Source organism: Scyliorhinus torazame, chromosome 19 (genome assembly GCF_047496885.1).
Source record: "Scyliorhinus torazame isolate Kashiwa2021f chromosome 19, sScyTor2.1, whole genome shotgun sequence".
NCBI classification, from domain to species: domain Eukaryota; kingdom Metazoa; phylum Chordata; class Chondrichthyes; order Carcharhiniformes; family Scyliorhinidae; genus Scyliorhinus; species Scyliorhinus torazame.
The window spans coordinates 6184508-6212468 of record NC_092725.1 but is presented as its reverse complement, the minus strand read 5'-3'; the positions used below and the strand labels follow the sequence as shown (position 1 = coordinate 6212468).

The following is a 27961-nucleotide window of genomic DNA, read 5'->3' as shown; positions in this document are numbered from 1 at the left end:
CTTACTGGTGTCTCTCAGTCCCCTCTCTCTCAGGGAGATATCTGTACACTGACTGGTGTCTCTCAGACCCCTCTCTCTCTCAGGGAGATATCTGTACACTGAGTGATGTCTCTCAGTTCCCCCTCTCCCTCAGGACGATATCTGTAACCTGTTCAATGATGGATCAGAGTTGATGTGAAATAATCGGAGTTTGTGTTTTGGGTGATTGGAGAAGTTTATTTGCTTTATCGCTCAGAGTGGTTACAGAACGTTGCGAAACTTCACTGAGCTGTGAACCATCTGTCTCGCATAGTGTTCATCAAAATCTTCATTCTGAGATACTGTGAAGTGATTCTTCCAGTCTCCAACCTCACCTGTGAGAGAGGGAGAGAGAGAGAGAGAGCCCGAGAGAGAGAGAGGAAGTGAGATGGAGGGAGAGAGAGATACAGAGAGATGGGTGGAGAGAGAGAGAGACGATGAAACAGAGACAGAGGGATAACAAGATGGAGGGAGAGAAAGAGGGACAGAGAGAGAGAGATAGAGAGTGAGATGGAGGGAAAGAGATATGGAGAAAGAAAGAGACCGGGAGAGGGAGAGATAGAACCAGAGAGAGAATGACAAAGAGATGGAGGCAGAGAGATGGGGGACAGAGAGTGAACCGGTGAGATATAGACAGAGCGATAGAGGCAGAGACAGATGGATTATAGAGAGACAGAGGGATAGAGAGAAAGAGACAGAGGGAGTTCGAGGGAGGGATTGAGAGAAAGAGATTTTGACAGACAGATGGATGGAGAGACAGGGTAAGTGAGACAGTGAGAGAGAGAGACAGACAGACAGATGGAAAGGGCGCGCGTGACAGAGAGAGTCAGATGGAGAGAGAGTGAGACAGAGAGAGGGACAGAGAGAGTGAGACAGAGATGTAAAGATAGATAGTAAATAGTGGGAGAAATTGAGGCAGAGAGACACAAAGAGAGAGAGACAGAGAGAGAGAGAGAGAGAACCAGAGTGTGCAACGGGACAGAGAGATAGAGATAGTGGTGAGGGAAGCAGAGGTTGGGAAAGAGAGAGGGAGAGAGTGTTTCAATATATTTGGGTGAAATTCCCGAGCTGATGTGTTTGGATTCACCTCTTCCCATCCATTCCCTCCCTGGGATCAACATTCCCCTCGCCCTCTGTTGACAGAGGCTTGGCGACTTCCTGCAGTGTCTCTGGCCAATGGGAACCCCCCAGGATGTTGACAGTGGGGTGTTCAGCGATGGTGATGTCATTGAATGTCAAGGGGAGATGGATATGGTCATGGACGGATTCAGTGTCTGAGGAGTTGTGAATGGTGCTGAACATGGTGCAGTCATCAGCGAACTTCTGACCTTACGATGGAGGGAAGGTCATTGATGAATCAGTTTAAGATGGTTGGGGCCTAGGACACTCATCGCCCCTTGATCCTGGGTGTCCCACACAGATGTTGGAGGCACTGACCCAATATTTTGCCTCTGTCTTCACAGTAGAGGATACTGAAACATTTCCAAGAACTGCAGTTAATGCACTTGGTGCAATGACCATCACCAGGGAGACTATTGAATAAACTGATAGGATTAAAGGCAGATAAGTCTCCGGGACCCAATGGCCTGCACCCTGCGGTATTAAGGGAGGTGGCAGCAGAGATACTGGATGCATTTGTTAGGATATTTCAGAATTCCCTGGATTCTGGAAGGGTCCCGGTGAATTGGAAACACACTAATGTGACGCTCCTACTCAACAAGGGAGAGAGGCAAAAAGTAGAAAATTAAAGACCGATTAGCTTGGCCTCTGTGGTGGAGAAGTTGTTGGGATCAATCATTAAGGAGTAGATGACTGAACATTTGGAAAGACAAAGCCCAATCCACTATTGTCAGCGTGGTTTTATGAAGGGGAAGTCATGCCCGACAAACTTGCTCGAGTTCTTTGAGGACATAACCAGCAAGGTGGATAATGGGGAACCTGTGGATGTGGTATATCTAGACTTCCAGAAGGTGGTTGATAATGTGCTGCATAAAAGACTGACCCAGAAGGTGAGATCATAGGGGATTGGAGGAAGAGTGCGACATTGGATTGAGGATTGGCCGACTGACAGAAAGCGAAAGGTTGGGATAAATGTGTCCTTCTCTGGCCGGTGAACTGTAAATCGGAGTTCCACAGGGGTCAGTCCTCGGAGCTGAGCTATTTACAATCTATATAAATGATCTGTAAGCAGGGACAGAGTGTAACATAGCAAAACTTGCGGCTGATACTAAAATAGGCGGGAAAGCAGGGAGCGAAGAGGAGATAAAGATTTTACAAATAGATATAGATAGGCCAGGAGATTGGGCCAAAATTTGGCAGATGCAGTTTAATGTGAATAATTGTGAGGTGATCCATTTCGGCCGAAAAAAATGGAAAGGCAAATTATTATCTGAATGGAAATCAGATTCAAGATGCGTCTGGGCAGAGGGGCCTGGGTGGCTTTGTTCATGAATCACAGAAAGTCGATTTGCAGGCACAGCACGTAATTAAAAAGACAAATGGAACGTTAGTGTTTATTGTGAAAGGACTGGAGTGTAAGAGTAGAGAAGTGTTGTTGCAATTGCATAGGGTGTTGGTGAGACCACATCTGGAGTGTTGTGTCCAGTTTTGGTCTCCTTATTTGAGGAAGGATGTGGTGGCATTGGAGGCAGCTCAGAGGAGGTTCACCAGATTGATTCCAGGGATGAAAGGGTTGACGTGTGAGGAGAGATTAAACAGTTTAGACTTATACTGGCTGGAATTTAGAAGATTGAGAGGGGATCTGATCGAGGTGTATAAAATCCTCAACGGGATTGATAAAGTAAACGGAGACCAAATGTCCCCACTTGTGGGGCAATCGAGGTCACAGATAGAGGTTGAGAGGCGGTAGATTTAAAACTGAGATGAGGAGAAACTGCTTCTCGCAGAGGGTGGTGAATTTGTGGAACTTGCTGCCCCATGGTGCGGTGGAGTCTGAGTCATTAATGGTTTGAAGAAAGAGATAGATATATTTCTGACGGTGAAAGGGATATGGGGTCCAGACAGTGAGGTGGATTTAAGAGCAGGAAGAGATCAGCCATGATCTGATTGAATGGCAGGCTCCAAGGGCTGAATTGCCGACGTCTGCTCCTAATTCCTCTGTTCCTGTGTTTCTAGGTTCCCATTGACCAGAAACTGAACTGGACCCAGCCACATAAACACTGTGGCTCCCAGAGCAGGTCAGAGGCTGGGAATCCTGCGGAGAGTAACTCACCTCCTGACTCCCCCCAAAGCCTGTCCACCATCGACAAGGACACAAGTCAGGAGTGTGATGGGACCCTCTCCACTTGCCTGGATGAGTGCGGCTCCCAACAACACTGGAGAAGCTCGACGTCATCCGGGACAAAGCAGCTCCCGCTCGATCGACACGCTAACCCCCACCTTCCACATCCGCTCCCTCCCCCACCGACGCACAGCGGCAGCCGTGTGTACCGTCTACAAGATGCACGGCAGCCGCTCGCCGAGGCTCTTTCGGCAGCACCTTCCAAACCCGCCAACTGTCCCATATAGAGGGACAAGGGGCAGCGGACTCATGGGGAACACCCACCGCCTCCAGGTTCCCCTCCAAGCCCCCCCCCCACACACACACCATCCGGACTGGGAAATATATCGGCCTTCACTGTTGCTGGGTCAGAATCCCGGAACTCCCTCCCTACCAGCACTGCGGGTGTACCTACACCACACGGGATTGCAGCAGTTCAAGATGGCAGCTCACCCAGCACCTTCTCAAGGGGCAATTAGGAATAGGAAATAAACATTGGGCCAAGCAGCGATGCCCCACATCCCGTGTGTGATTCAGTACAAAGGCTTGAGTCTTGAGCCTTTCCTGGTGTGTATGTGTGTGTGTGAGGAGAGGGAGACAGTGTCTCAGGGAGCCGTCCCGCCCCGCATGCTCTACATTGACCCTTTTCAATGGCTAGATCGTCTCTCCCAGCCCAGAATGGAGGTCCAGGGGGTGGGTTCAGGGGAGGCCCAATCCGGCCTACCCGGAAAGGCTGGGCCCAGGGGAGGTCAGTTCACAGGCCCCACAAAGGAGGGAAAAACTCAACATTGACCCCCGCTCCCCCCCCCCCCCCCCCCACCGGCTCTCTCACCCTTGACCGCCGGAACCTACCCTTGCGCATGAACCTGGAGATGTTCTGATTCATGACGCTCGCCGGAAGGGTGCCGTAATTGGCCATCGGGTTGTCCTTCATGATGTTGAAGGAGGAAGATTGAACGATCTTCTCAATGACGTCCTCTTCCAGAACCTTCTCCATGAACTTGGCCACCTTCAGGATCTCCCGTCTGGGATACTATAGGATGGAAATGGACTGGAGTTAGAGACCTCATGGGTCAGTGAGACAGGAGGATCGAGAAACCAGAACTGGGGTCAGACTTCAGTGAGAAAGGGAGACTGGGCAACAAGACCCAGGGTCAGAGGTCAGTGTGACCGGGTGAACCAATAACCAGATCTGGGGTCAGGGGGACAGCAGGACCGGGAATCAAGAAGCAAGGTAAGGGGTCAGTAAAAGAAGGACTGGCCATACAGCGGAGAGGTCAGCGAGAGAGTGACAGACCATCCAGGTCAAGGTCAGGGACCATCCGCACTGAGGGACAGGGATCATCTCTAACTCTCTGTCTCACTCTCACATGTCTCTTTCGCTGTCTTGCTGCACCTCTGTCTCTCTCTCTCTCACTGACCTTTCTCCCTCTGTCTCTCTCTCTCTCTCTTGCTGACCTTTCTCCCTCTGTCTCTCTCTCTCTCTCTCTCGCTGACCTTTCTCCCTCTGTCTCTCTCTCTCTCTCTCTCGCTGACCTTTCTCCCTCTGTCTCTCTCTCTCTCTTTCTCTCGCTGACCTTTCTCCTCTGTCTTTCTTTCTCTCTTGCTGACCTTTCTCCCTCTTTCTCTCTCTCTCTTGCTGACCTTTCTCCCTCTGTCTCTCTCTCTCTCTCTTGCTGACCTTTCTCCCTCTGTCTCTCTCTCTCGCTGACCTTTTTCCCTCTGTCTCTCTCTCGCTGACCTTTCTCCCTCTGTCTCTCTCTCTCTCTCGCTGGCCTTTCTCCCTCTGTCTCTCTCTCTCGCTGACCTTTCTCCCTCTATCTCTCTCTCTCTCTCTCGCTGGCCTTTCTCCCTCTGTCTCTCTCTCTTGCTGACCTTTCTCCCTCTGTCTCTCTCTCTCTTGCTGACCTTTCTCCCTCTGTCTCTCTCTCTCGCTGACCTTTTTCCCTCTGTCTCTCTCTCGCTGACCTTTCTCCCTCTGTCTCTCTCTCTCGCTGGCCTTTCTCCCTCTGTCTCTCTCTCTCGCTGACCTTTCTCCCTCTATCTCTCTCTCTCTCTCGCTGGCCTTTCTCCCTCGGTCTCTCTCTCTCGCTGACCTTTCTCCCTGTGGTAATACCAGGTATTGCGGTACCTGAGAGGTGGATGATCATTGGTTCGACCTAGCAGTCTACCATTGGCTGATGTACGTAGCTCCGCCCTGAGAGGCGGCGTATAAGAACCAGTGCCGTCCCAGCAGCCTTCACTTTCTGTATTGAAGCTTCTGGGGAAGAGTTCTAGCAGATTAAAGCCTTCAGTTATGAATCACTACGTCTTGAGAGTAATTGATTGCGCATCAATTTAATCTGCTACAACTTCAGTTGGAAGGATGGATCTCTGTATCAAACTGGAGTGCCTTCAGCTCAGCCCCCACGCGGACAACTCTGCTGCTATCTTCAAACATTGGCTGTCGTGCTTTAAGGGCTACCTCGACACGGTCGCCGACACCCCCAAGGAAGGACAAAAGATGCATCTCCTACGCTCGCGGGTCAGCCCTGGGATCTACCCTCTTATCGAGGAGGCGGAGAATTATGCTGCCGCGATCGAGTTGCTAGAAGGACATTACATCCGCCTGTGAACCAGGTCTACGCTCGTCACCTGCTGGCGACTAGGAGGCAAAGCCCCGAGGAAACGTTGGAAGACTTCTCCCGGGCGCTGCTGTTGCTGGGCCGAAACTGTGGCTGCCCCCCAGTTTCGGGGAGCGAGCACACGGAACGTTTGATCAGGGATGCTTTTGTGGCAGGTATGACCTCCCCCGATAGCTGCCGAAGGCTCCTAGAAATGGACACTCTGGGACTTACTGAGGCACAGGCTCTGGCAGGGTCCATGGACGTTGCCGATAAAAACGCGCTGTCCTTTGCACCCGGTCGCGCGGCGGCCCCCTGGGCTGCGTGGCACCCCGTAGCGGCAGCCCCTCAGACTTTTCCCGTGACCCCGCAAGCCTGCGCGGCGAGACGGCCCGCTAACGCCGCCAGACACCGCTGTTCTGCGGGCAGGCAAATCATCCCCGTCCGCGCTGCCCGGCCCGCACCGCCACCTGCAAAGAGGGCGGCAAGAAGGGCCACTATGTGGGGGTCTGCTAGGCCCCGCCGTGGCCACGGTCTCCAGCGACTATCGGGAACCCCCTTTCAGGCCCCGACCGCCCAGCACTCACCGCCAACCCCCTATCCTAAGGCCACGTGCGACCCGCGGGCGCGGCCATTTTGCCCCCCGGACACCACGCTGGACGGGTGGGCGCCGCCATTTTGTCCCTCACCGCCGCCATCTTCTTCATCCCCGGACACCATCTGCGACCCATGGGTGACGCCATCTTGGATGGGGCCCCAGGCCCCCAGCACAGCCGACTACACGCTGCCCGACCAGAACTCTCAATTACTTCAGCTGGCCTCGGTGACTCTGGACCAGAGTCGGCCCCGGACGCTTGCAACAGCTACAACGACGATCTCCATCAACGGCCACGAGACGTCGTGCTTGATCGACTCCGGGAGCACGGAGGGCTTAGTTCACCCCGACACGGTAAGGCGCTGTTCTCTTGTCACCCAACCCGTAAATCAAAGGATCTCCCTGGCCTCCGGGTCACACTCGGTGGAGATAAAGGGGTTCCGCCTGGCGAACCTCAGTGTCCAAGGCCGGGAATTCCGCAATTTCCGCCTGTACGTCCTGCCGCACCTCTGCGCAGCCACCCTCCTTGGGCTGGATTTCCAGTGCCATCTGCAAAGCCTGACCTTTAAATTGGGCGGCCCTATACCCCCCCTTACTGTCTGCGGCCTCGCGACCCTTAAGGTCGACCCACCTTCCCTGTTTACGAACCTCACCCCGGATTGCAAGCCCGTCGCCACCAGGAGCGGACGGTACAGTGCCCAGGACCGGACCTTCATCAGGTCCGAGGTCCAAAGGCTGCTGAGGGAAGGGGTCATTGAAGCTAGCGACAGTCCCTGAAGTAGTGGTGGTAAAGGCCGGGGAGAAACATAGGATGGTCATCGACTACAGTCAGACCATCAACCGGTTTACGCAGCTGGACGCGTACCCTCTCCCCCGTATAGCCGACCTGGTAAACAGGATCGCGCAATACAAGGTTTTCTCCACGGTGGATCTCAAGTCCGCCTACCACCAGCTACCCCTCCGTAATGGTGACCGCCAGTACACTGCCTTCGAAGCAGATGGGCGGCTCTATCACTTCTTAAGGGTTCCCTTCGAACCGGGTCTCGGTCTTCCAGCGAGAGATGGACTGAATGGTTGACCGGTACGGCTTACGCGCAATGTTCCCGTAACTGGATAACGTCACCATCTGCGGCCATGACCAGCAGGACCACGACACCAACCTCCGCAAATTTCTCCAGACCGCGAGTATCCTTAATCTGACATACAATAAGGATAAATGCGTATTTAGCACCGACCGTCTAGCCATCCTTGGCTACGTAGTGCATGATGGAGTCATAGGCCCCGACCCTGAGAGCATGCGCCCCCTTATGGAGTTCCCCCTCCCTCACTGCCCCAAGGCCCTAAAGCGCTGCCTCGGGTTCTTCAGCTATTATGCACAATGGGTCCCTAATTACGCAGACAAGGCTCGACCCCTGATCCAGTCCACAACCTTCCCCCTGTCGACGGAGGCCCGCCAGGCCTTCAGCCGCATCAAAGCAGACATTGCAAAAGCCACGATGCGCGCGATCGACGAGTCCCTCCCCTTCCAGGTCGAGAGCGATGCGTCCGACGTAGCTCTGGTGGTCACCCTCAACCAGGCGGGCAGGCCCGTGGCTTTCTTCTCCCGCACCCTCCATGCTTCCGAAATTCACCATTCCTCGGTCGAAAAGGAGGCCCGGGCCATAGTAGAAGCTGTGCGACACTGGAGGCATTACCTGGCCGGCAGGAGATTCACTCTCCTCACGGACCAATGGTCGGTTGCCTTCATGTTCGATAATGCGCAGCGGGGCAAGATTAAGAACGACAAGATCTTGCGGTGGAGGATAGAACTCTCCACCTATAACTACGAGATCTTGTACCGTCTGGGGGAGCTAAACGAGCCTCCTGACGCCCTGTCCCGCGGCACATGTGCCACTGCACAAGTGGACCGCCTCCGATCCCTCCACGAGGACCTCTGCCACCTGGGGGTCACTCGCTTTTTTCATTTTATCAAGACCCGCAACCTGCCCTACTCCATCGAGGAGGTCAGGTCCGTCACCAGGCACTGCCAAATCTGCGCGGAGTGCAAACCTCACTTCTGCCGGCCAGAGAGGGCGAACCTGATAAAGGCTTCCCGTCCCTTTGAACGCCTCAGCATGGACTTCAAAGGCCCCCTCCCCTCCACCGACTGCAACACGTACTTCATTAACGTGATTGACGAGTACTCCCGGTTCCCATTCGCCATCCCCTGCCCCGACATGACCACGACCACCGTCATCAAGGGTATCTTTACACTGTTCGGTTTCCCCGCATACATTCACAGTGATAGGGGGTCCTCCTTCATGAGCGACGAACTGCGTCAATTCCTGCTCAGCAAGGGCATTGCCTCGAGCAGGACGACCAGTTACAACCCCCGGGGAAACGAGCAGGTAGAGAGGGAGAACGGAACGGTCTGGAAGACCGTCCTACTGGCCCTACGGTCCAGGAATCTCCCAGTCTCCTGCTGGCAGGAAGTCCTCCCGGTGGCCCTCCACTCCATCCGGTCGCTGCTCTGTACTACCACAAATCAGACACCTCATGAACGTCTCCTTGTTTTCTCCAGGAAGTCCTCCTCCGGGACCTCGCTCCCAACCTGGCTAGCGACACCCGGACCCATTCTGCTGCGGAAACATGCAAGGGCGCACAAGTCGGACACGTTGGTCGAGAGGGTCCGCCTGCAGCACGCTAACCCCCAGTACGCCGACGTGGCGTTCCCTGACGGTTGCCAAGACACGGTCTCCCTTCGGGACCTGGCGCCCGCCGGAACCCCAAGCGCACCCGAACCATTGTCCCCACCCCCACCCTCCCCACAGCACCTCACTGGAGGGTCAGTACTCCCGCCGCTCCTGCCTAGGTCCGACCACACACCGACACCCCCTACAGGCGCTTTCCCCCCCTGTCCACCCTGTGCCCTAACAGCGCCGCCTAGGGGTGATGAAGCTGCCTTGGAGGACGACATCACGCTCCCGGAGTCGCAACCGCCGGGACCCCCATCAGAATCACCGCTGAAGCCCAGACGCTTCAGAAGGACGAACAGGCCACCCGATCCACTGATTGCTGCACTATGAACACTTTGTTAATTTACACTTGACATCACGGTACCTCCATACCTGGTCCTACCATGCAAAAGGCGACTATTAACGCTGGCCATCCCCCCGCTGGGCTCTTTTTTAACAGGGGGTGAATGTGGAGTACCAGGTATTGCAGTACCTGAGAGGTGAATGACCATTGGTTAGACCCAGGAGTCTACCATTGGCTGTTGTACATAGCTCCGCCCTGAGAGGCGGAGTATAAGAACCAGTGCCGTCCCAGCAGCCTTCACTTTCTGTATTGAAGCTTCTGGGGAAGAGTTCTAGCTGATTAAAGCCTTCAGTTATGAATCACTACGTCTTGAGAGTAATTGATTGCGCATCACTCCCTCTGTCTCTCTCTCTCTCTTGCTGACCTTCCTCCCTCTGTCTCTCTCTCTCGCTGACCTTTCTCCCTCTGTCTCTCTCTCTCTCTTGCTGGCCTTTCCCCCTCTGTCTCTCTCTCTCTCTCTCTCTCGCTGACCTTTCTTCCTCTGTCTCTCTCTCTCTCTCTTGCTGACCTTTCTCCCTCTGTCTCTCTCTCTCTCGCTGACCTTTCTCCCTCTGTCTCTCTCTCTCTCGCTGACCTTTCTCCCTCTGTCTCTCTCTCCCTCTTGCTGACCTTTCTCCCTCTGTCTCTCTCTCTCGCTGACCGTTCTCCCTCTGTCTCTCTCACTCTCTTGCTGGCCTTTCTCCCTCTGTCTCTCTCTCTCTCTCTCTTGCTGACCTTTCTCCCTCTGTCTCTCTCTCTCTTGCTGACCTTTCTCACTCTGTCTCTCTCCCTCTTGCTGACCTTTCTCCCTCTGTCTCTCTCTCTCGCTGACCTTTCTCCCTCTGTCTCTCTCTTGCTGACCTTTCTCCCTCTGTCTCTCTCTCTCGCTGACCTTTCTCCCTCTGTCTCTCTCTCTCTCTTGCTGACCTTTCTCCCTCTGTCTCTCTCTCCCGCTGAGCTTTCTCCCTCTGTGTGTCTCTCTCTCTCGCTGACCTTTCTCCCTCTGTCTCTCTCACTCTCTTGCTGGCCTTTCTCCCTCTGTGTGTCTCTCACTCTCGCTGGCCTTTCTCCCTCTGTCTCTCTCTCTCTTGCTGACCTTTCTCCCTCTGTCTCTCTCTCTCTCGCTGACCTTTCTCCCTCTGTCTCTCTCTCTCTTGCTGACCTTTCTCCCTCTGTCTCTCTCTCTCTCTTGCTGACCTTTCTCCCTCTGTCTCTCTCTTTTGCTGACCTTTCTCCCTCTGTCTCTCTCTCTTGCTGACCTTTCTCCCTCTGTCTCTCTCTTGCTGACCTTTCTCCCTCTGTCTGTCTCTCTCGCTCGCTGACCTTTCTCCCTCTGTCTCTCTCTCTCGCTGACGTTTCGCCCTCTGTCTGTCTCTCTCTCTCGCTGACCTTTCTCCCTCTGTCTCTCTCTCTCTCGCTGACGTTTCTCCCTCTGTCTGTCTCTCTCTCTCGCTGACCTTTCTCCCTCTGTCTCTCTCTCGCTGACCTTTCTCACTCTGTCTCTCTGTGCCACTTCCGCTCTCTGTCCCTCTCTCTCTCCCTTGCTTTGTCACACCGTCAAGACCTTCATCCTCCTCCACACTCGGTCCCTCGTGCTGCCGTTACCTCCTTTATATCCTCATAGAAGAGGAAGAGAATCCGATGTTTGTCCTTCGCTTCCCACCATCCTTTCACATGGTCGTACCATGAACCCCAGCTCACTGAAACAGAGCAAGAACAGGCACAGTAAGATCCCACCGAGTTTCTCCCTGTTCCCAAAGACAAGGGGCTGGATTCTCCACACCCCAGCACCGAAATCGCGGCCGGCGCCGGAGAATCGAGTTTGACGCGTGGGGACATCGCCTCAATAATGGAGAATCCAGCTCAAGGTTCATAGCTCCTTGAAGGTGGAGTCGCAGGTGGACAGGAGGTGAAGACGGCATTCAGCATGATCGGTTTTATTGGTCAGAATATTGAATACAGGAGTTGGGACGTCTTGCTGAAGTTGTACAAGACATTGGTAAGGCCACACATGGAACACTGTTCAGTTCTGGTCACCCTGTTATAGGAAGGATATTGTTAACTCGAAAGAGTGCAGAAGAGATTTACGAGGATGCTACCAGGACTTGATGGTCTGAGTTATAAGGAGAGGCTGGATAGGCTGGGACTTTATTCCCTGTAGTGTAGGAGGCGTGGGGTGATCTTATGGAGGTCTGTAAAATAATGAGGAGCATTGATAAGGTAGATAGTCGACATCTTTTCCCAAAGGTAAAGGAGTCTAGAACTAGAGGGCACAGGTTTAAGGTGAGAGGGGAGACATAAGAGACGAGAGGGGAAATATTTTTTTTAAAAAAATTATTATTTTTTATAAAAATGTAATTTAGTTGTTAGCCAGATCTTGGTAGAAAGTTAGAGGAATGGCAGGGAAGGGAGTGCAATGTTCCTCCTGCAGGATGTTTGAGGTGAGGGATGCAGTTAGTGTCCCTGCTGATTTTACCTTCAGGAAGTGCTGCCATCTCCAGCTCCTCCAAGACCGAGTTAGGGAACTGGAGCTGGAGTTGGAAGAACTTCGGATCATTCGGGAGGCAGAAGGGGTCATAGATAGCAGCTTCAGGGAATTAGTTACACCAAAGATTGGAGATAGGTGGGTAACTGTAAGAGGGACTGGGAAAAAGCAGTCAGTGCAGGGATCCCCTGCGGTCGTTCCCCTGAGAAACAAGTATGCCGCTTTGGATACTTGTGGGGGGGACGACTTACCAGGGGTAAGCCATGGGGTACGGGCCTCTGGGACGGAGTCTGTCCCTGTTGCTCAGAAGGGAAGGGGGGAGAGGAGCAGAGCATTAGTAATTGGGGACTCTATAGTCAGGGGCACAGATAGGAGGTTTTGTGGGAGCGTGAGAGACTCACGTTTGGTATGTTGCCTCCCAGGTGCAAGGGTACGTGATGTCTCGGATCGTGTTTTCCGGGTCCTTAGGGGGGAGGGGGAGCAGCCCCAAGTCGTGGTCCACATTGGCACTAACGACATAGGTAGGAAAGGGGACAAGGATGTCAGGCAGGCTTTCAGGGAGCTAGGATGGAAGCTCAGAACTAGAACAAACAGAGTTGTTATCTCTGGGTTGTTGCCCGTGCCACGCGATAGTGAGATGAGGAATAGGGAGAGAGAGCATTTAAACACGTGGCTACAGGGATGGTGCAGGCGGGAGGGATTCAGATTTCTGGATAACTGGGGCTCTTTCTGGGGAAGGTGGGACCTCTACATACAGGATGGTCTACATCTGAACCTGAGGGGCACAAATATCCTGGGGGGGAGATTTGTTAGTGCTCTTTGGGGGGGTTTAAACTAGTGCAGCAGGGGCATGGGAACCTGGATTGTAGTTTTAGGGTAAGGGAGAATGAGAGTATAGAGGTCAGGAGCACAGATTTGACGTCGCAGGAGGGGGCCAGTGTTCAGGTAGGTGGTTTGAAGTGTGTCTACTTCAATGCCAGGAGTATACGAAACAAGGTAGGGGAACTGGCAGCATGGGTTGGTACCTGGGACTTCGATGTTGTGGCCATTTCGGAGACATGGATAGAGCAGGGACAGGAATGGATGTTGCAGGTTCCGGGGTTTAGGTGTTTTAGTAAGCTCAGAGAAGGAGGCAAAAGAGGGGGAGGTGTGGCGCTGCTAGTCAAGAGCAGTATTACTGTGGCGGAGAGGATGCTAGATGGGGACTCTTCTTCCGAGGTAGTATGGGCTGAAGTTAGAAACAGGAAAGGAGAGGTCACCCTGTTGGGAGTTTTTTATAGGCCTCCTAATAGTTCTAGGGATGTAGAGGAAAGGATGGCGAAGATGATTCTGGATATGAGCGAAAGTAACAGGGTAGTTATTATGGGAGACTTTAACTTTCCAAATATTGACTGGAAAAGATATAGTTTGAGTACAATAGATGGGTCGTTTTTTGAACAGTGTGTGCAGGAGGGTTTCCTGAAACAATATGTTGACAGGCCAACAAGAGGCGAGGCCACGTTGGATTTGGTTTTGGGTAATGAACCAGGCCAGGTGTTGGATTTGGAGGTAGGAGAGCACTTTGGGGACAGTGACCATAATTCAGTGACGTTTACGTTAATGATGGAAAGGGATAAGTATACACCGCAGGGCAAGAGTTATAGCTGGGGGAAGGGCAATTATGATGCCATTAGACGTGACTTGGGGGGGATAAGGTGGAGAAGTAGGCTGCAAGTGTTGGGCACACTGGATAAGTGGGGCTTGTTCAAGGATCAGCTACTGCGTGTTCTTGATAAGTATGTACCGGTCAGACAGGGAGGAAGGCGTCGAGTGAGGGAACCGTGGTTTACCAAAGAAGTGGAATATCTTGTTAAGAAGAAGAAGGAGGCCTATGTGAAGATGAGGTGTGAAGTTTCAGTTGGGGCGATGGATAGTTACAAGGTAGCGAGGAAGGATCTAAAGAGAGAGCTAAGACGAGCAAGGAGGGGACATGAGAAGTATTTGGCAGGAAGGATCAAGGAAAACCCAAAAGCTTTCTATAGGTATGTCAGGAATAAGCGAATGACTAGGGAAAGAGTAGGACCAGTCAAGGACAGGGATGGGAAATTGTGTGTGGAGTCTGAAGAGATTGGCGAGATACTAAATGAATATTTTTCGTCAGTATTCACTCAGGAAAAAGATAATGTTGTGGAGGAGAATGCTGAGCCCCAGGCTAATAGAATAGATGGCATTGAGGTACGTAGGGAAGAGGTGTTGGCAATTCCGGACAGGCTGAAAATAGATAAGTCCCCAGGACCTGATGGGATTTATCCTAGGATTCTCTGGGAGGCCAGGGAAGAGATTGCTGGACCTTTGGCTTTGATTTTTATGTCATCACTGGCTACAGGAATAGTGCCAGAGGACTGGAGGACAGCAAATGTGGTCCCTTTGTTCAAAAAGGGGAGCAGACAACCCCGGCAACTATAGACCGGTGAGCCTCACGTCTGTAGTGGGTAAAGTCTTGGAGGGGATTATAAGAGACAAGATTTATAATCATCTACATAGGAATAATATGATCAGGGATAGTCAGCATGGCTTTGTGAAGGGTAGGTCATGCCTCACAAACCTTATTGAGTTCTTTGAGAAGGTGACTGAACAGGTAGACGAGGGTAGAGCAGTTGATGTGGTGTATATGGATTTCAGCAAAGCGTTTGATAAGGTTCCCCACGGTAGGCTATTGCAAAAAATACGGAGGCTGGGGATTGAGGGTGATTTAGAGATGTGGATCAGAAATTGGCTAGCTGAAAGAAGACAGAGGGTGGTGGTTGATGGGAAATGTTCAGAATGGAGTACAGTCACAAGTGGAGTACCACAACGATCTGTTCTGGGGCCGTTGCTGTTTGTCATTTTTATCAATGACCTAGAGGAAGGCGCAGAAGGGTGGGTGAGTAAATTTGCAGACGATACTAAAGTCGGTGGTGTTGTCAATAGTGTGGAAGGATGTAGCAGGTTACAGAGGGATATAGATAAGCTGCAGAGCTGGGCTGAGAGGTGGCAAATGGAGTTTAATGTAGAGAAGTGTGAGGTGATTCACTTTGGAAGGAATAACAGGAATGCAGAATATTTGGCTAATGGTAAAGTTCTTGAAAGTGTGGATGAGCAGAGGGATCCAGGTGTCCATGTACATAGATCCCTGAAAGTTGCCACCCAGGTTGATAGGGTTGTGAAGAAGGCCTATGGAGTGTTGGCCTTTATTAGTAGAGGGATTGAGTTCCGGAGTCGGGAGGTCATGTTGCAGCTGTACAGAACTCTGGTACGGCCGCATTTGGAGTATTGCGTACAGTTCTGGTCAACGCCTTATAGGAAGGACGTGGAGGCTTTGGAGCGGGTGCAGAGGAGATTTACCAGGATGTTGCCTGGTATGGAGGGAAAATCTTATGAGGAAAGGCTGATGGACTTGAGGTTGTTTTCGTTGGAGAGAAGAAGGTTAAGAGGAGACTTAATAGAGGCATACAAAATGATCAGGGGGTTGGATAGGGTGGACAGTGAGAGCCTTCTCCCGCGGATGGATATGGCTGGCACGAGGGGACATAACTTTAAACTGAGGGGTAATAGATATAGGACAGAGGTCAGAGGTAGGTTCTTTACGCAAAGAGTAGTGAGGCCGTGGAATGCCCTACCTGCTACAGTAGTGAACTCGCCAACATTGAGGGCATTTAAAAGTTTATTGGATAAACATATGGATGATAATGGCATAGTGTAGGTTAGATGGCTTTTGTTTCGGTGCAACATCGTGGGCCGAAGGGCCTGTACTGCGCTGTATTGTTCTATGTTCTATGTCTTCACACAGAGGGTGGTGAGTATCTGCAACGGACTGCCAGAGGCAGTGATCGAGGCGGGTACAATATTTTCCGTTAAAAAGCAGTTAAACAGTTACACAGGCAGGGTGGGTATAGAGCGATGTGGGTCAATGCAGGCAAGTGGGAATAGCTTCGTGATAGAAACTGGGCGGCATGGACAAGCTGGGCCGATGGGCCTCTTTCCACAACGCAAACATCTATCACTCGATGACAAGAACAGGGACAGTGTCGATGGAGCTTTACTCTGTATCTAACCCCGTGCTGTACCTGTCCTGGGAGTGTTTGATGGGAAGAGTGTAGAGGGAGCTTTACTCTGTATCTAACCCCGTGCTGTACCTGTCCTGGGAGTGTTTGATGGGGACAGTGTAGAGGGAGCTTTACTCTGTATCTATCCCCGTGCTGTACCTGTCCTGGGAGTGTTTGATGGGGACAGTGTAGAGGGAGCTTTACTCTGTATCTAACCCCGTGCTTTACCTGCCCTGGGAGTGTTTGATGGGGACAGTGTAGAGGGAGCTTTACTCTGTATCTAACCCCGTGCTGTACCTGTGCTGGGAGTGTTTGATGGGGACAGTGTAGAGCGAGTCTTACTCTGTATCTAACCCCGTGCTGTACCTGTCCTGGGAGTGTTTGATGGGGACAGTGTAGAGGGAGCTTTACTCTGTATCTAACCCCATCTATACCTGTCCTGGGAGTGTTTGATGGGGACAGTGTAGAGGGAGCTTTACTCTGTATCTAACCCCGTGCTGTACCTGTGCTGGGAGTGTTTGATGGGGACAGTGTAGAGCGAGTCTTACTCTGTATCTAACCCCGTGCTGTACCTGTCCTGGGAGTGTTTGATGGGGACAGTGTAGAGGGAGCTTTACTCTGTAACTAACCCCATGCTGTACCTGTCCTGGGCGTGTTTGATGGGGACAGTGTAGAGGGAGCTTTACTCTGTATCTAACCCCGTGCTGTACCTGTCCTGGGAGTGTTTGATGGGGACAGTGGAGAGGGAGCTTTACTCTGTATCCAACCCCGTGCTGTACCTGTCCTGGGAGTGTTTGATGGGGACAGTGTAGAGGGAGCTTTACTCTGTATCTAACCCCGTGCTGTACCTGTCCTGGGAGTGTTTGATGGGAAGAGTGTAGAGGGAGCTTTACTCTGTATCTAACCCCGTGCTGTACCTGTCCTGGGAGTGTTTGATGGGGACAGTGTAGAGGGAGCTTTACTCTGTACCTAACCCCGTGCTGTACCTGTCCTGGGAGTGTTTGATGGGGACAGTGTAGAGGGAGCTTTACTCTGTATCTAACCCCGTGCTGTACCTGTGCTGGGAGTGTTTGATCGGGACAGTGTAGAGCGAGTCTTACTCTGTATCTAACCCCGTGCTGTACCTGTCCTGGGAGTGTTTGATGGGGACAGTGTAGAGGGAGCTTTACTCTGTAACTAACCCCATGCTGTACCTGTCCTGGGCGTGTTTGATGGGGACAGTGTAGAGGGAGCTTTACTCTGTATCTAACCCCGTGCTGTACCTGTCCTGGGAGTGTTTGATGGGGACAGTGTAGTGGGAGCTTTGCTCTGTATCCAACCCCGTGCTGTACCTGTCCTGGGAGCCTGGGAGTGTTTGATGGGGACAGTGTAGAGGGAGCTTTACTCTGTATCTAACCCCGTGCTGTACCTGTCCTGGGAGTGTTTGATGGGGACAGTGTAGAGGGAGCTTTACTCTGTATCTAACCCCATCTATACCTGTCCTGGGAGTGTTTGATGGGGACAGTGTAGAGGGAGCTTTACTCTGTATCTAACCCCGTGCTGTACCTGTGCTGGGAGTGTTTAATCGGGACAGTGTCGAGGGAGCTTTACTCTGTATCTAACCCCGTGCTGTACCTGTCCTGGGAGTGTTTGATGGGGACAGTGTAGAGCGAGTCTTACTCTGTATCTTACCCCGTGCTGTACCTGTCCTGGGAGTGTTTGATGGGGACAGTGTAGAGGGAGCTTTGCTCTGTAACTAACCCCATGCTGTACCTGTCCTGGGAGTGTTTGACGGGGACAGTGTAGAGGGAACTTTACTCTGTATCTAACCCTGTGCTGTACCTGTCCTGGGAGTGTTTGATGGGGACAGTGTAGAGGGAGCTTCACTCTGTATCTAACCCCGTGCTGTACCTGTCCTGGGAGAGTTTGATGGGACAGTGTAGAGGGAGCTTTACTCTGTATCTAACCCCGTGCTGTACCTGTCCTGGGAGTGTTTGATGGGGACAGTGTAGAGGGAGCTTTACTCTGTATCTAACCCAGTGCTGTGTCGGTCCTGTGGGAGGGGTCATTGAGGTGTGGGGGATGTGCGGATAATTCTCACCTTGCCCGTCCATGAATTTTTGGGAGAATTCCTGCCAGGTTCCCGGCTCCGGCAACAGGTGACAACTGTTATGGAAGTGAAAATATGATACGAGACTATCCTTCGCGTTACGAGCAATGAATATGGTCTAGGAACAGGAAGAATCATCAATTAGTAAATCCCTCTGTTTCTTTCAGTCCATTGTTCAGGAGTTTGTGGGAGCGAGTGATGGACTCCCAGAGACTGGAGACTGATGGAAGTTGTGAAGGAGTCTATGTGAGGGAAAATTCATTTTCGTTATATTTTTGCCATAATATTGTCATCGTGTCAGATACGGGGAAGGAACCTTCGTGCGTGAACATGGGTATAACTGGCTTAATTAAACTGGAGGGAAAGGTTAAATCATTAATGTAGGTGTGAAGGTAAATAGTTGGAATAGTAATGAATGGGACCGGGGTGGAGGACGGGCAACCGTTAAACCGGATATTTACATTAGGCAGATAAGAGCCATGATTTGAAACTTGCCTGTGAGGACTTCAAAGGAAACATACACAATTGGGAGATCGTAAATGTGTGAGGAAAATTAGTAAGTTTCCATTTAAAAAAAACAACACCCATCAGCTTAGTAAGAAAAGGGTTGATTAAATCTGAGAAATGGGAATGTCTAATGGGTTGTAGATGCAATGGAATGGGAGATTAAATAGGTCGAAACAAACATTATTAATGTGTGACTTTCAAGGGAGCTCTGAAATGTTGAAAAAGACGGTTTGCGCTCAAACCAGACATATGAATAGTGATTTTGGCATCACCCTCGCAGGGGAATTCTGGGTGAGATTACCTGAAGCGCAGCAGAGCATTTGTGGTAATATTACTGAAACTCCTCTGGATTAGAATATCCATAAGGACTGTTGCCATCAAAAGGTTTTTTTTTCTCAGAGTTTATTCAATCAAATAAAATTGAGGACATGTTTGTATAGTGTTGGTGATGGTGTAAAGGTGTTATTCCATCTGTAGATGTCCTATTTTCTCTTCATTGAATAGATGTTTAAATTTAACATTTAAAATTACCACAAGTAATCTCAGATTTTTACTTATGTCGACTTCAGATAATTCCTCATAATATACAAATTACAAAACATGGTGGCAGCTTGTTGCCAGTTATCCGCTCGGACAGGGCAGCCAGAATCATAACATTCCACAGTTTGGTGTCTGAGGGAGGTGTGTGTGAGAGTCACAGTGTATGGAGATTGAGGGTGGGGGAATAAGGGAGCCCACAGTTTGGAGACTGCGGGAGGGGGGAATAAGGGAGCCCACAGTTTGGAGACTGAGGGAGGGGGAGTGAGGGAGTCCCACAGTTTGGAGACTGCGGGAGGGGGGAGTGAGGGAGTCCCACAGTTTGGAGACTGAGGGAGGGGGGGAGTGAGGGAGTCCCACAGTTTGGAGACTGAGGGGGGGAGTGAGGGAGTCCCACAGTTTGGAGACTGAGGGAGGGGGAGTGAGGGAGTCCCACAGTTTGGAGTCTGAGGGAGGGGGGAGTGAGGGAGTCCCACAGTTTGGAGACTGAGGGGGGGAGTGAGGGAGTCCCACAGTTTGGAGACTGCGGGAGGGGGGAGCGAGGGAGTCCCACAGTTTGGAGACTGAGGGGGGGGAGTGAGGGAGTCCCACAGTTTGGAGACTGAGGGAGGGGGAGTGAGGGAGTGATGAACAGGGTGAGGGGTGAAGGGTTTACGGGGTCGATGGGGGTGATTGGAGGGAGGGGGTGAGCGGTGTGTGCCGGGTCCCTACCTTACAGTCCTGCTCCCAGAATGATTTGGGAACCAGTTGGATCGGGAGGTGAGTTTTCATCACCCTCGGAGACGCCATTTTGGCAAGCAGGTCAGTACCTGCGAAATGGAGATGTTACAACATTGCAGCACAATAATCTTGCTCACATTGTAGACCCGACTCTCCCTGGGGTAGGGTGCACCCCCCCCCTCCCACCCCCCATAGGCAGTGACTCTTGCCGGAGTACGAGTCCTCCATGGGCACCCACTCTTCCTGGGGTACAGGTCCCCGAATGGGCACCGACTCTCCCTGGGGTACGGGTCCCCCATGAGCACCCACTCTCCCCAGGGTATGGCCCCCGAATGGGCACCGACTCTCCCCAGGGTATGGGTCCCCCCCCACCCCCCATGGGCAGCGACTCTTGCCGGAGTACGGGTCCCTCCAGGGGCGCGGACTCTCCCCAGTGACACCCGAGTCTGCTCCGCCCTCAATCGAGTCTGTGGCTAATCTTTTCCCTCACCTTCGCCTCACTCCCGTCTTCTCCCCTCGATTACCCCCCTCAGCCTCCACAAATCTCTCGATCTCGTGTCTACTCGGGGAGTGAGCAACCCACAGCTCTCTGGGGGTAGGAGGTGGGAGAGAGAATTTCAAAGATTCACATCCCTCCGAGCAAAAACATTTCTCGTCTCAGTCCAAAATGGCCGCCTCCTCGCCCTGAGACTGTGAGCGTCACCCCCCTCCCCCCGTGTCCCAGACGCTCCAGCCGGGGTGCGGGGTGAGGAGGGGGGGACTGGGAAACAGCCCCTCAGAAATGTGGTCGCCCTTTGTTTCCCGAAACTCCAGGGAATACAGACCCTCCTCCATCTCTCCTCATTGTGGGGACAATCCCTCTTATCCCGGGAGCAAGACCTTACTCTCCCCCTCAGGCAAACCTTGGGAAGTTGGATTCAAAACAGAGATACTGATCGGGACGCAGCTGCACTGAGGGTTTGTGAGATTAGACAAGTAGCTGATTTTAGCAAATGCTTTGTTAGGCAAAGTGGACAGGAACAGCCTCGCACCCCAGCACAAAGCCACACCCAGTTGCAAAGCAGAGCTCCCTCTCTGGGAGAAGCAAATTGTTGTGATGAAAATTCGGCAGCAGGCTTCTGTCTGAATAAAAACCTAAAGGTTCTACGCTAAACAATAAGAAAGGTTCCCAAAAGAAAGCTATCTGCCCTGTGTGGAAATTGCTTCCTGGATTGGACTCACCAAAACCTATGGGCTGTTGTTTTGGGGTGCTGTATTCTTGGAGCTGAGGGAAGATTTAGCATTTTGGTGGGAGGGGGATTGTTTTATAAGTAAACTGTCTGCATATCTGCTATTGCAGCTCATTATAAATGCTGTTCCCTGTTGCCCATCCTGTCGTGGGTTCTTTTTTCTAATTTAGAGTACCCAATTCATTTTTTCCAATTAAGGAGCAATTTAGTATGGCTAATCACCTACCCTGCACATCTTTGGGTTGTGGGGGCGAAACCCACGCAAACACGGGGAGAATGTGCAAACTCCACACAGACAGTGACCCAGGGCCGGGATCGAACCTGGGACCTCGGCGCCGTGAGAATGTTAATTGTCGTGTGTTTGGGAGTTTAATAAACGTTTTGTCATTTGAATAATTTAAGACTGTACCCCCTCCTCAGGCGGTTTCATCTCTCTTCACACATTTATTTCCATATCACAAAAAATAAAGAGTTAAGAACTGGCGTTCCCGCTTTCACCTCTGGGGTCTGGGTTGCCCTCACGATGTATGTCAGCGAGGGTCACGTCACGAGAATGTCCCTCCATCAATAAGGAGACTAAAAGTGGACACATTGCCCCATCTCCCTGATGGGGGACAGTTGTCGTAAGACTCCCCGAATTTGATGCTCCTGACAGTCCCCCTGCCTGCCCCCCTGTGTCACCAGCCCCTCCCCTCTGTCTCACCCCCCCCTACCCCTGGGCTTGCCCCCTCAACATAACCAGTCTAACCGGTTGGCAGAATATTATTCATGAAGAATTCCAGGATGGGAACTCGGTAGTAGACGGGAGCTCGTTTACACATCCCCACATCACCGTTCCGACAAATCAGGTCCACAATTTCCTGCATCCATGTACTTCCTGTGGAGAGAAAGAGAGACAGAGAATGAGAGAGAGACAGAGAGAGAGAGAAAGCGAGACAGAGAATGAGAGAGAGAAAGAGAAAGAGAGAGAGAAAGAGAAAGAGAGAGAGAGACAGAGAGAGAGAGAATGAGAGAGAGAGAATGAGAGAGAGAGAAAGAGAGACAGAATGAGAGAGAGACAGAGAGAGAGAAAGAGAGACAGAATGAGAGAGAGAGACAGAGAGAGAAAGAGAGACAGAGAATGAGAGGGAGACAGAGAGAGAGAAAGAGAGACAGAATGAGAGCGAGACAGAGAATGAGAGAGAGAGAGAAAGAGACAGAATGAGAGAGAGAGACAGAGAGAGAAAAAGGAGAGACAGAGAATGAGAGAGAGACAGAGAATGAGAGAGAGACAGAGAGAGAGAAAGAGACAGAATGAGAGACAGACAGGGAGAGAGAGAGACAGGAAGAGAGACAGACAGAGAAAGAGAGACAGATTAAAGAGAGAGTGAATGAGAGAGAGACAGAGAGAGAGAAAGACAGGGAGAGAGGCAGACAGACAGGCAGCGAGAGAGAGAGATAGAGAAAGAGACAGAGAGAGAGAGAGACTGCGAAAGAGAGAGAGAGAGAGAGAGACAGAGAGAGAGAAATACAGGGAGAGAGGTAGACAGACAGGCAGAGAGAGAGCGAGACAGAGAGAGAGAGAAAGAAAAGGAAAAAGAGACAGAGAGAGAGCGAATGAGAGACAGATACAGAGAAAGAGAAAAACAGAGAGAGAGCGAGACAGGCCAACCAAGAGTGAGAGAGAACATCGAACATACAGTGCAGAAGGAGGCCATTCGGCCCATTGAGTCTGCACCGACCCACTTAAGCCCTCACTTCCACCCTATCCCTGTAACCCAATAACCCCTCCTAACCTTTTTTGGTCACTAAGGGCAATTTATCATGGCCAATCCACCTAAAGTGCACATCTTTGGACTGTGGGAGGAAACCGGAGCAGCCGGAGGAAACCCACGCAGACACGGGGAGGACGTGCAGACTCTGCACAGACTGTGACCCAGTGGGGAATCGAACCTGGGGCCCTGGTGCTGTGAAGCCACAGTGCTAACCACTGTGCCGCCGTGCAGCCCAGAGAGAGGGAATGAGAGAGAGACGAGACAGGGAGAGGGATACAGAGAAAGTGAGAGAGAAACAGTGAGAGAGAGACAGAAGGAAAGAGAGACAGAGAGAGACAGACAGAGAGTCACAGACAGAGAGAGAGAGATGCAAGGCAGACGGAGACAGAGATACAGAGTGCAAGGGAGACATACACAAAGCGAGAGAGGGAGACAGATGGAGAGAGTTAGAAAGAAAGTGCGACAGAGGGAGACAGCGTGGCAGACAGAGAGAGAGAGGCAGACAGACAAAAAAAACATAGAGAGAGAGAGAGTCAGAGAATGGGAGGCGGAGGGAAAGAGGCGGAAAGAAATGGTGACAGCATGAGGGACAGAGTGGGACACAGTGAGAGAGACAGAGAGAGAGAGGGAGACAGACATAGAGACAAAGATAGAAGGAAAGAGACACTAAATGAAAGGGACATAGAGGGAGACAGAGTGACAGACAGAGAGAGAGTGACAGAGAGAAAGGGAGACAGAGGGAGAGGGAGACAGAAAACGAGACATACACAGTGAGAGATTGAGAGTCACAGAGTGAGACAGAGACACACACAGAGCGGGATTGAATGAAAAAGACAGAGGGAGAGAGACTGACAGAGAAAGAGAGAGTGCGGGAGACAGAGAGAGTGCGAGAGACAGAGAGTGAGAAACAGCGCGAGACAGAGGGAGAGAGACAGAAGGAAAAGGAGACAGACAGAGAGAGAGAGAGGGAGAAACAAAGAGAGTGCGAGAGACAGAGAGAGATAGACAGAGAGTGAGAGACAGAGGGAGAGACAGAAGGAGAGGGAGACAGAGAGACACAGTAAGAGCGAGATAGAGCGAAAAGACACAGTAAGAGAGCGAGAGGCAGAGAGAGAGAAAACACAGAGAGAGAATCAGCGAGAGAGACAGAGAAAGATAGATCGAGACAGATAGAGATGCAGAGGCAGTGAGAGAGAGAGAGAGAGACAGAAGGAGAGAGACACAGAAGGAGAGAGACACAGAGAGAGACAGAGTGACAGACAGAGAGAGAGTGACAGAGAGGGAGCGAAACAGAAGGAAAGAGGACAGAGGGAGGGTGACATGAGAGAGCGAGAGGCACAGAGTTAGAGAGGGAGACAGAGAGACCGGGAAAGTGAGACAGAGACACAGAGGCTGTGAGAGAGAGAGACAGAAGGAAAGAGAAAGTGTGAGACAGAGAGCGAGAGTGAGGGACAGAGGGAGAAAGTCAGAAGGAAAGAGAGACAGAGAGACAGATTGAGAGAGAGGGAGAGGGAGACAGAAAGAGAGATACAGAGTGAGAGACAGAGAGAGAGACTGACAGAGACATAGAGGCTGTGAGATGTTGTGTTATGCTGCTTTGATAACACAGGCTGCTACTTGATGCAGTCTTAACTAAAGGATGCTCCAGACTCTGAAATGAGTTCAACGTGTTTATTGAACTATTAGCACAGTTCCCAAATGAGTTCGACTCTCTGCTAATCTAACTGTAGTAACTCAGTCTAACTGTGCCAGCCTGCTCTAAGCCACGTGCTGGGGTGTGACGCTGCTGATCAACCCTGTCTAACTCTCTCGATGTCTGTCTGTGGAAAGACGCAGGGTGTGAGTGCCTCATCCCTTTTATAGTGTCATGTCATGCCCCCCAATGAAGTGTTCATTGGTTGCATGTTTGCGTATCATGACATGAGCGAGAGACAGAAGGAAAGAGACAGAGAGAGAGAGACAGAGAGTGAGAGAACATAGAACATAAAACATAGAACATTCCAGCGCAGTACAGGCCCTTCGGCCCTCGATGTTGCGCCGACCTGTGAAACCACTCTAAAGCCCATCTACACTATTCCCTTATCGTCCATATGTCTATCCAATGACCATTTAAATGCCCTTAGTGTTGGCGAGTCCACTACTGTTGCAGGCAGGGCATTCCACACCCTTACTACTCTCTGAGTAAAGAACCTACCTCTGACATCTGTCCTATCTCTATCTCCCCTCAATTTAAAGCTATGTCCCCTCGTGCTAGACATCACCATCTGAGGAAAAAGGCTCTCACTGTCCACCCTATCCAATCCTCTGATCATATTGTATGCCTCAATTAAGTCACCTCTTAACCTTCTTCTCTCGAACGAAAACAGCCTCAAGTCCCTCAGCCTTTCCTCATAAGATCTTCCCTCCATACCAGGCAACATCCTGGTAAATCTCCTCTGCACCCTTTCCAATGCTTCCACATCCTATAATGCGGTGACCAGAATTGCACGCAATACTCCAAATGCGAGGGAGAGAGAGAGAGAGTGAGAGAAGAGAGACACAGAGAGGCCGAGAGACAGAGACAAGGAGAGGACAGAAAGAGATCGAGAGGCAGATAGACAGAACGAGAATAACAATTCTGTCACCTTTAAAATGCCTTCGGGCAGCAAACCGCACCCAACCCTTTATTTTAAATGGAGCATCAGTTTGCATTTGTTTAAGTGCTGGAGAATTTTTGAGGTCTCCACAAACTTATTCTTCTGTGTTATTCCTCCAGAAAACAATGATATTTCATCACTGGAGATTGTGCCTTCCACTGTGCTGACTGGTCTGGGGTTGAGCTCAGAGTAACAAGTCTGAGTAAAGTGATTTTCTTCCATTGCACCTGGAACAACACTTGCCAAACGCTGGACACTGCCTTAATTTGTGCTTTTGAAACATCTTTCGCACAGAAATCCTTCCTCCTGATCTTTAACCTGTGTGTTGGTGTGCGAGGAGCTGCAGGAACCTTCCTGCCTATTCTTGGACGTTTCCCACCTCTTTGGAAAAAGGGCAGCAACTTTCCTCCCAGGAGACGCCGCCATGACTGGGAAACATTTCGGAATGCTGTGCTGCCAGCCCGTGAGCCCGACAAATCTTAACTGTTTGTTCTAAAGGCAGCTCCCATTCCCTCACCAACCGCTCCCTCAGCTTATTCTCATTCACACCAAACACAACCCGGTCCCCAATCATGGACCGCAGAAACATTACAGGTTTTAGCTTTTAACTTTAAATCAGTGATGGAATAATCCATAGCCTCTTCTGCCTTCTGTAGACGTGACCTAAATACATAGCGTTCAGAAATGTCATTCTTTCTGGGGGTGCAATGTATGTTATTCTCTAAGCCTGAATAAAGATTGGAGACTTCCAGTTAACACAAATACTTTATTCAGTGGGTTTGTCCTGTTTCCAGAGCTTAACTAGATATAATAGTCAAGAGGTATGACCAGTGAAGCTAAGGTAAGCTACCTATGCTGAGCTCTCTCTGTGTGCTGCTGCTCACTAGCCCTGTGCTGCTGCTCACTAGCCCTGTGCTGCTGCTCACTAGCCCTGGGCTTCTGAAAGAGGCGGATCCTCCCTTGGGCTGGACCCTTTATACCCATCTCTGATGCCCTCTAATGGTGCTGTGGCTGTTACATCTGTCTGTAGTCCCTGGTGTATGTGCAGATGTATGTACAGATGTACAGATCACTACACAATGTTCATCAGATCTTCGAATTATGACGTAAAAATTGTTACAATCTTCAATTTAAATGTATTAAACACAGCAATTGCTTCGGGCCTTGCCTCTGTTAAGAGCATCGCTACCTTACTCAAGTCTTTTTTTATATTTCAGGGGAAAAAAAAATATCCTCTCCGTGATCTTTAGGCCCTCCGACTTTAAAGTTTCTTCCTCCCTCTCTTAGAGTCCAGCCCAACACCGATTCAGCATCTCTGTGCCGTGGGGGGTTTAAACAACCAAGTCTATTTACAGCTCTTGAACGCAAGTTGAAAGCGAAAAATAAAAAGGGAAGAAAGCCACGATACCCGGTGGGAGCTCCCCCACGTGCAGCCGCTCCATTGAACACACCGGGCCCAGTTTCTAAAAGCTTCCTGGGCGGGATTCTCTGATCCTGAGGCTAAGTGTTGAGGACGTCATCAACGCTGTCGCGTTTCTCGACGGCGACAGCATGCCTTCAGGAGCAGCGATTCCGACTCCTACAGGGGGCCAGCACGGGACTGGAGTGACCCACGCCGCTCCAGCAGCCGACCTGCGTCGGGGCGGGGTGGCCCGATTCGCGCCTGTCCCGGCGATTCTGTGGACCTCATGACTTCACGCAATGATGTTATAGTTTTTTTCTCTGTGATTAATACCATCCAACCCTGGTACCATGTAATGTTCTTTTTGGATGGCCTGATTTATATTACAAGAACACTTATAGCTAAAGCTATAAAAAATTTATTAACAATAACTGTGGGTCAACTATCTACAAAATAACAGATGAATTATGGTATGATCAAGCAAAAGCAAACTCCCAGCTCCCTAGTCAGTCTGAGGTCACCTGACTCTAACATTCACTTATATACTAATGAGACTCCTAGAGGTCAGTTGGTGAATTACAACACAGCCATGATATCACTACGGGCCCCTCTCTCTACAGCATGGGCCCCTCGCACTCTAGCGTGGGCCCTCTACCTCCAGCATGGGTCCACCTCCCTCCACGGTGGGCCCCCTCCCTCCAGCATGAGTCCCTCCTCTCCAGCGTGGGTTTCTCTCCCTCCGGCGTGGGGCCTCAGAGCTACTCACCTGATTTGGGGAAGGTGGCGATGAGCAGGTCATCGGGCTTTGCCTGGAAGTTTGTCACCGTCTCCCAGTTATCAGCCACCCAGGCGGGAAAGGGGACATCTTGCAGCAGTTTAAGCGGTGGCCTGTTGACTGTGATGCCTCGCAGCTCCGGATGATAGTCCAGCTCCATCTCCAGGATCCTGAAACTGGACAGCACCATGGTCAATTCACTCAGGACCC

The 27961-nt window shown here is 51.2% G+C and overlaps 1 protein-coding gene across 1 annotated transcript; it reads right to left on the bottom strand.

Annotated features, from left to right (window-relative positions):
* Positions 1–189: 189 nt before the first annotated feature.
* Positions 190–27961, bottom strand: LOC140395992 (sulfotransferase 1C2-like). The gene is made up of 7 exons (XM_072484028.1): positions 27743–27961; positions 21933–22061; positions 19947–20044; positions 18183–18309; positions 11159–11253; positions 4151–4331; positions 190–353 (listed from the first exon to the last, which is right to left on the bottom strand). The coding sequence occupies exons 1-7, from the start codon at positions 27939–27941 to the stop codon at positions 241–243; spliced, it is 942 nt and encodes a 313-aa protein (XP_072340129.1). The 5' UTR covers positions 27942–27961; the 3' UTR covers positions 190–240.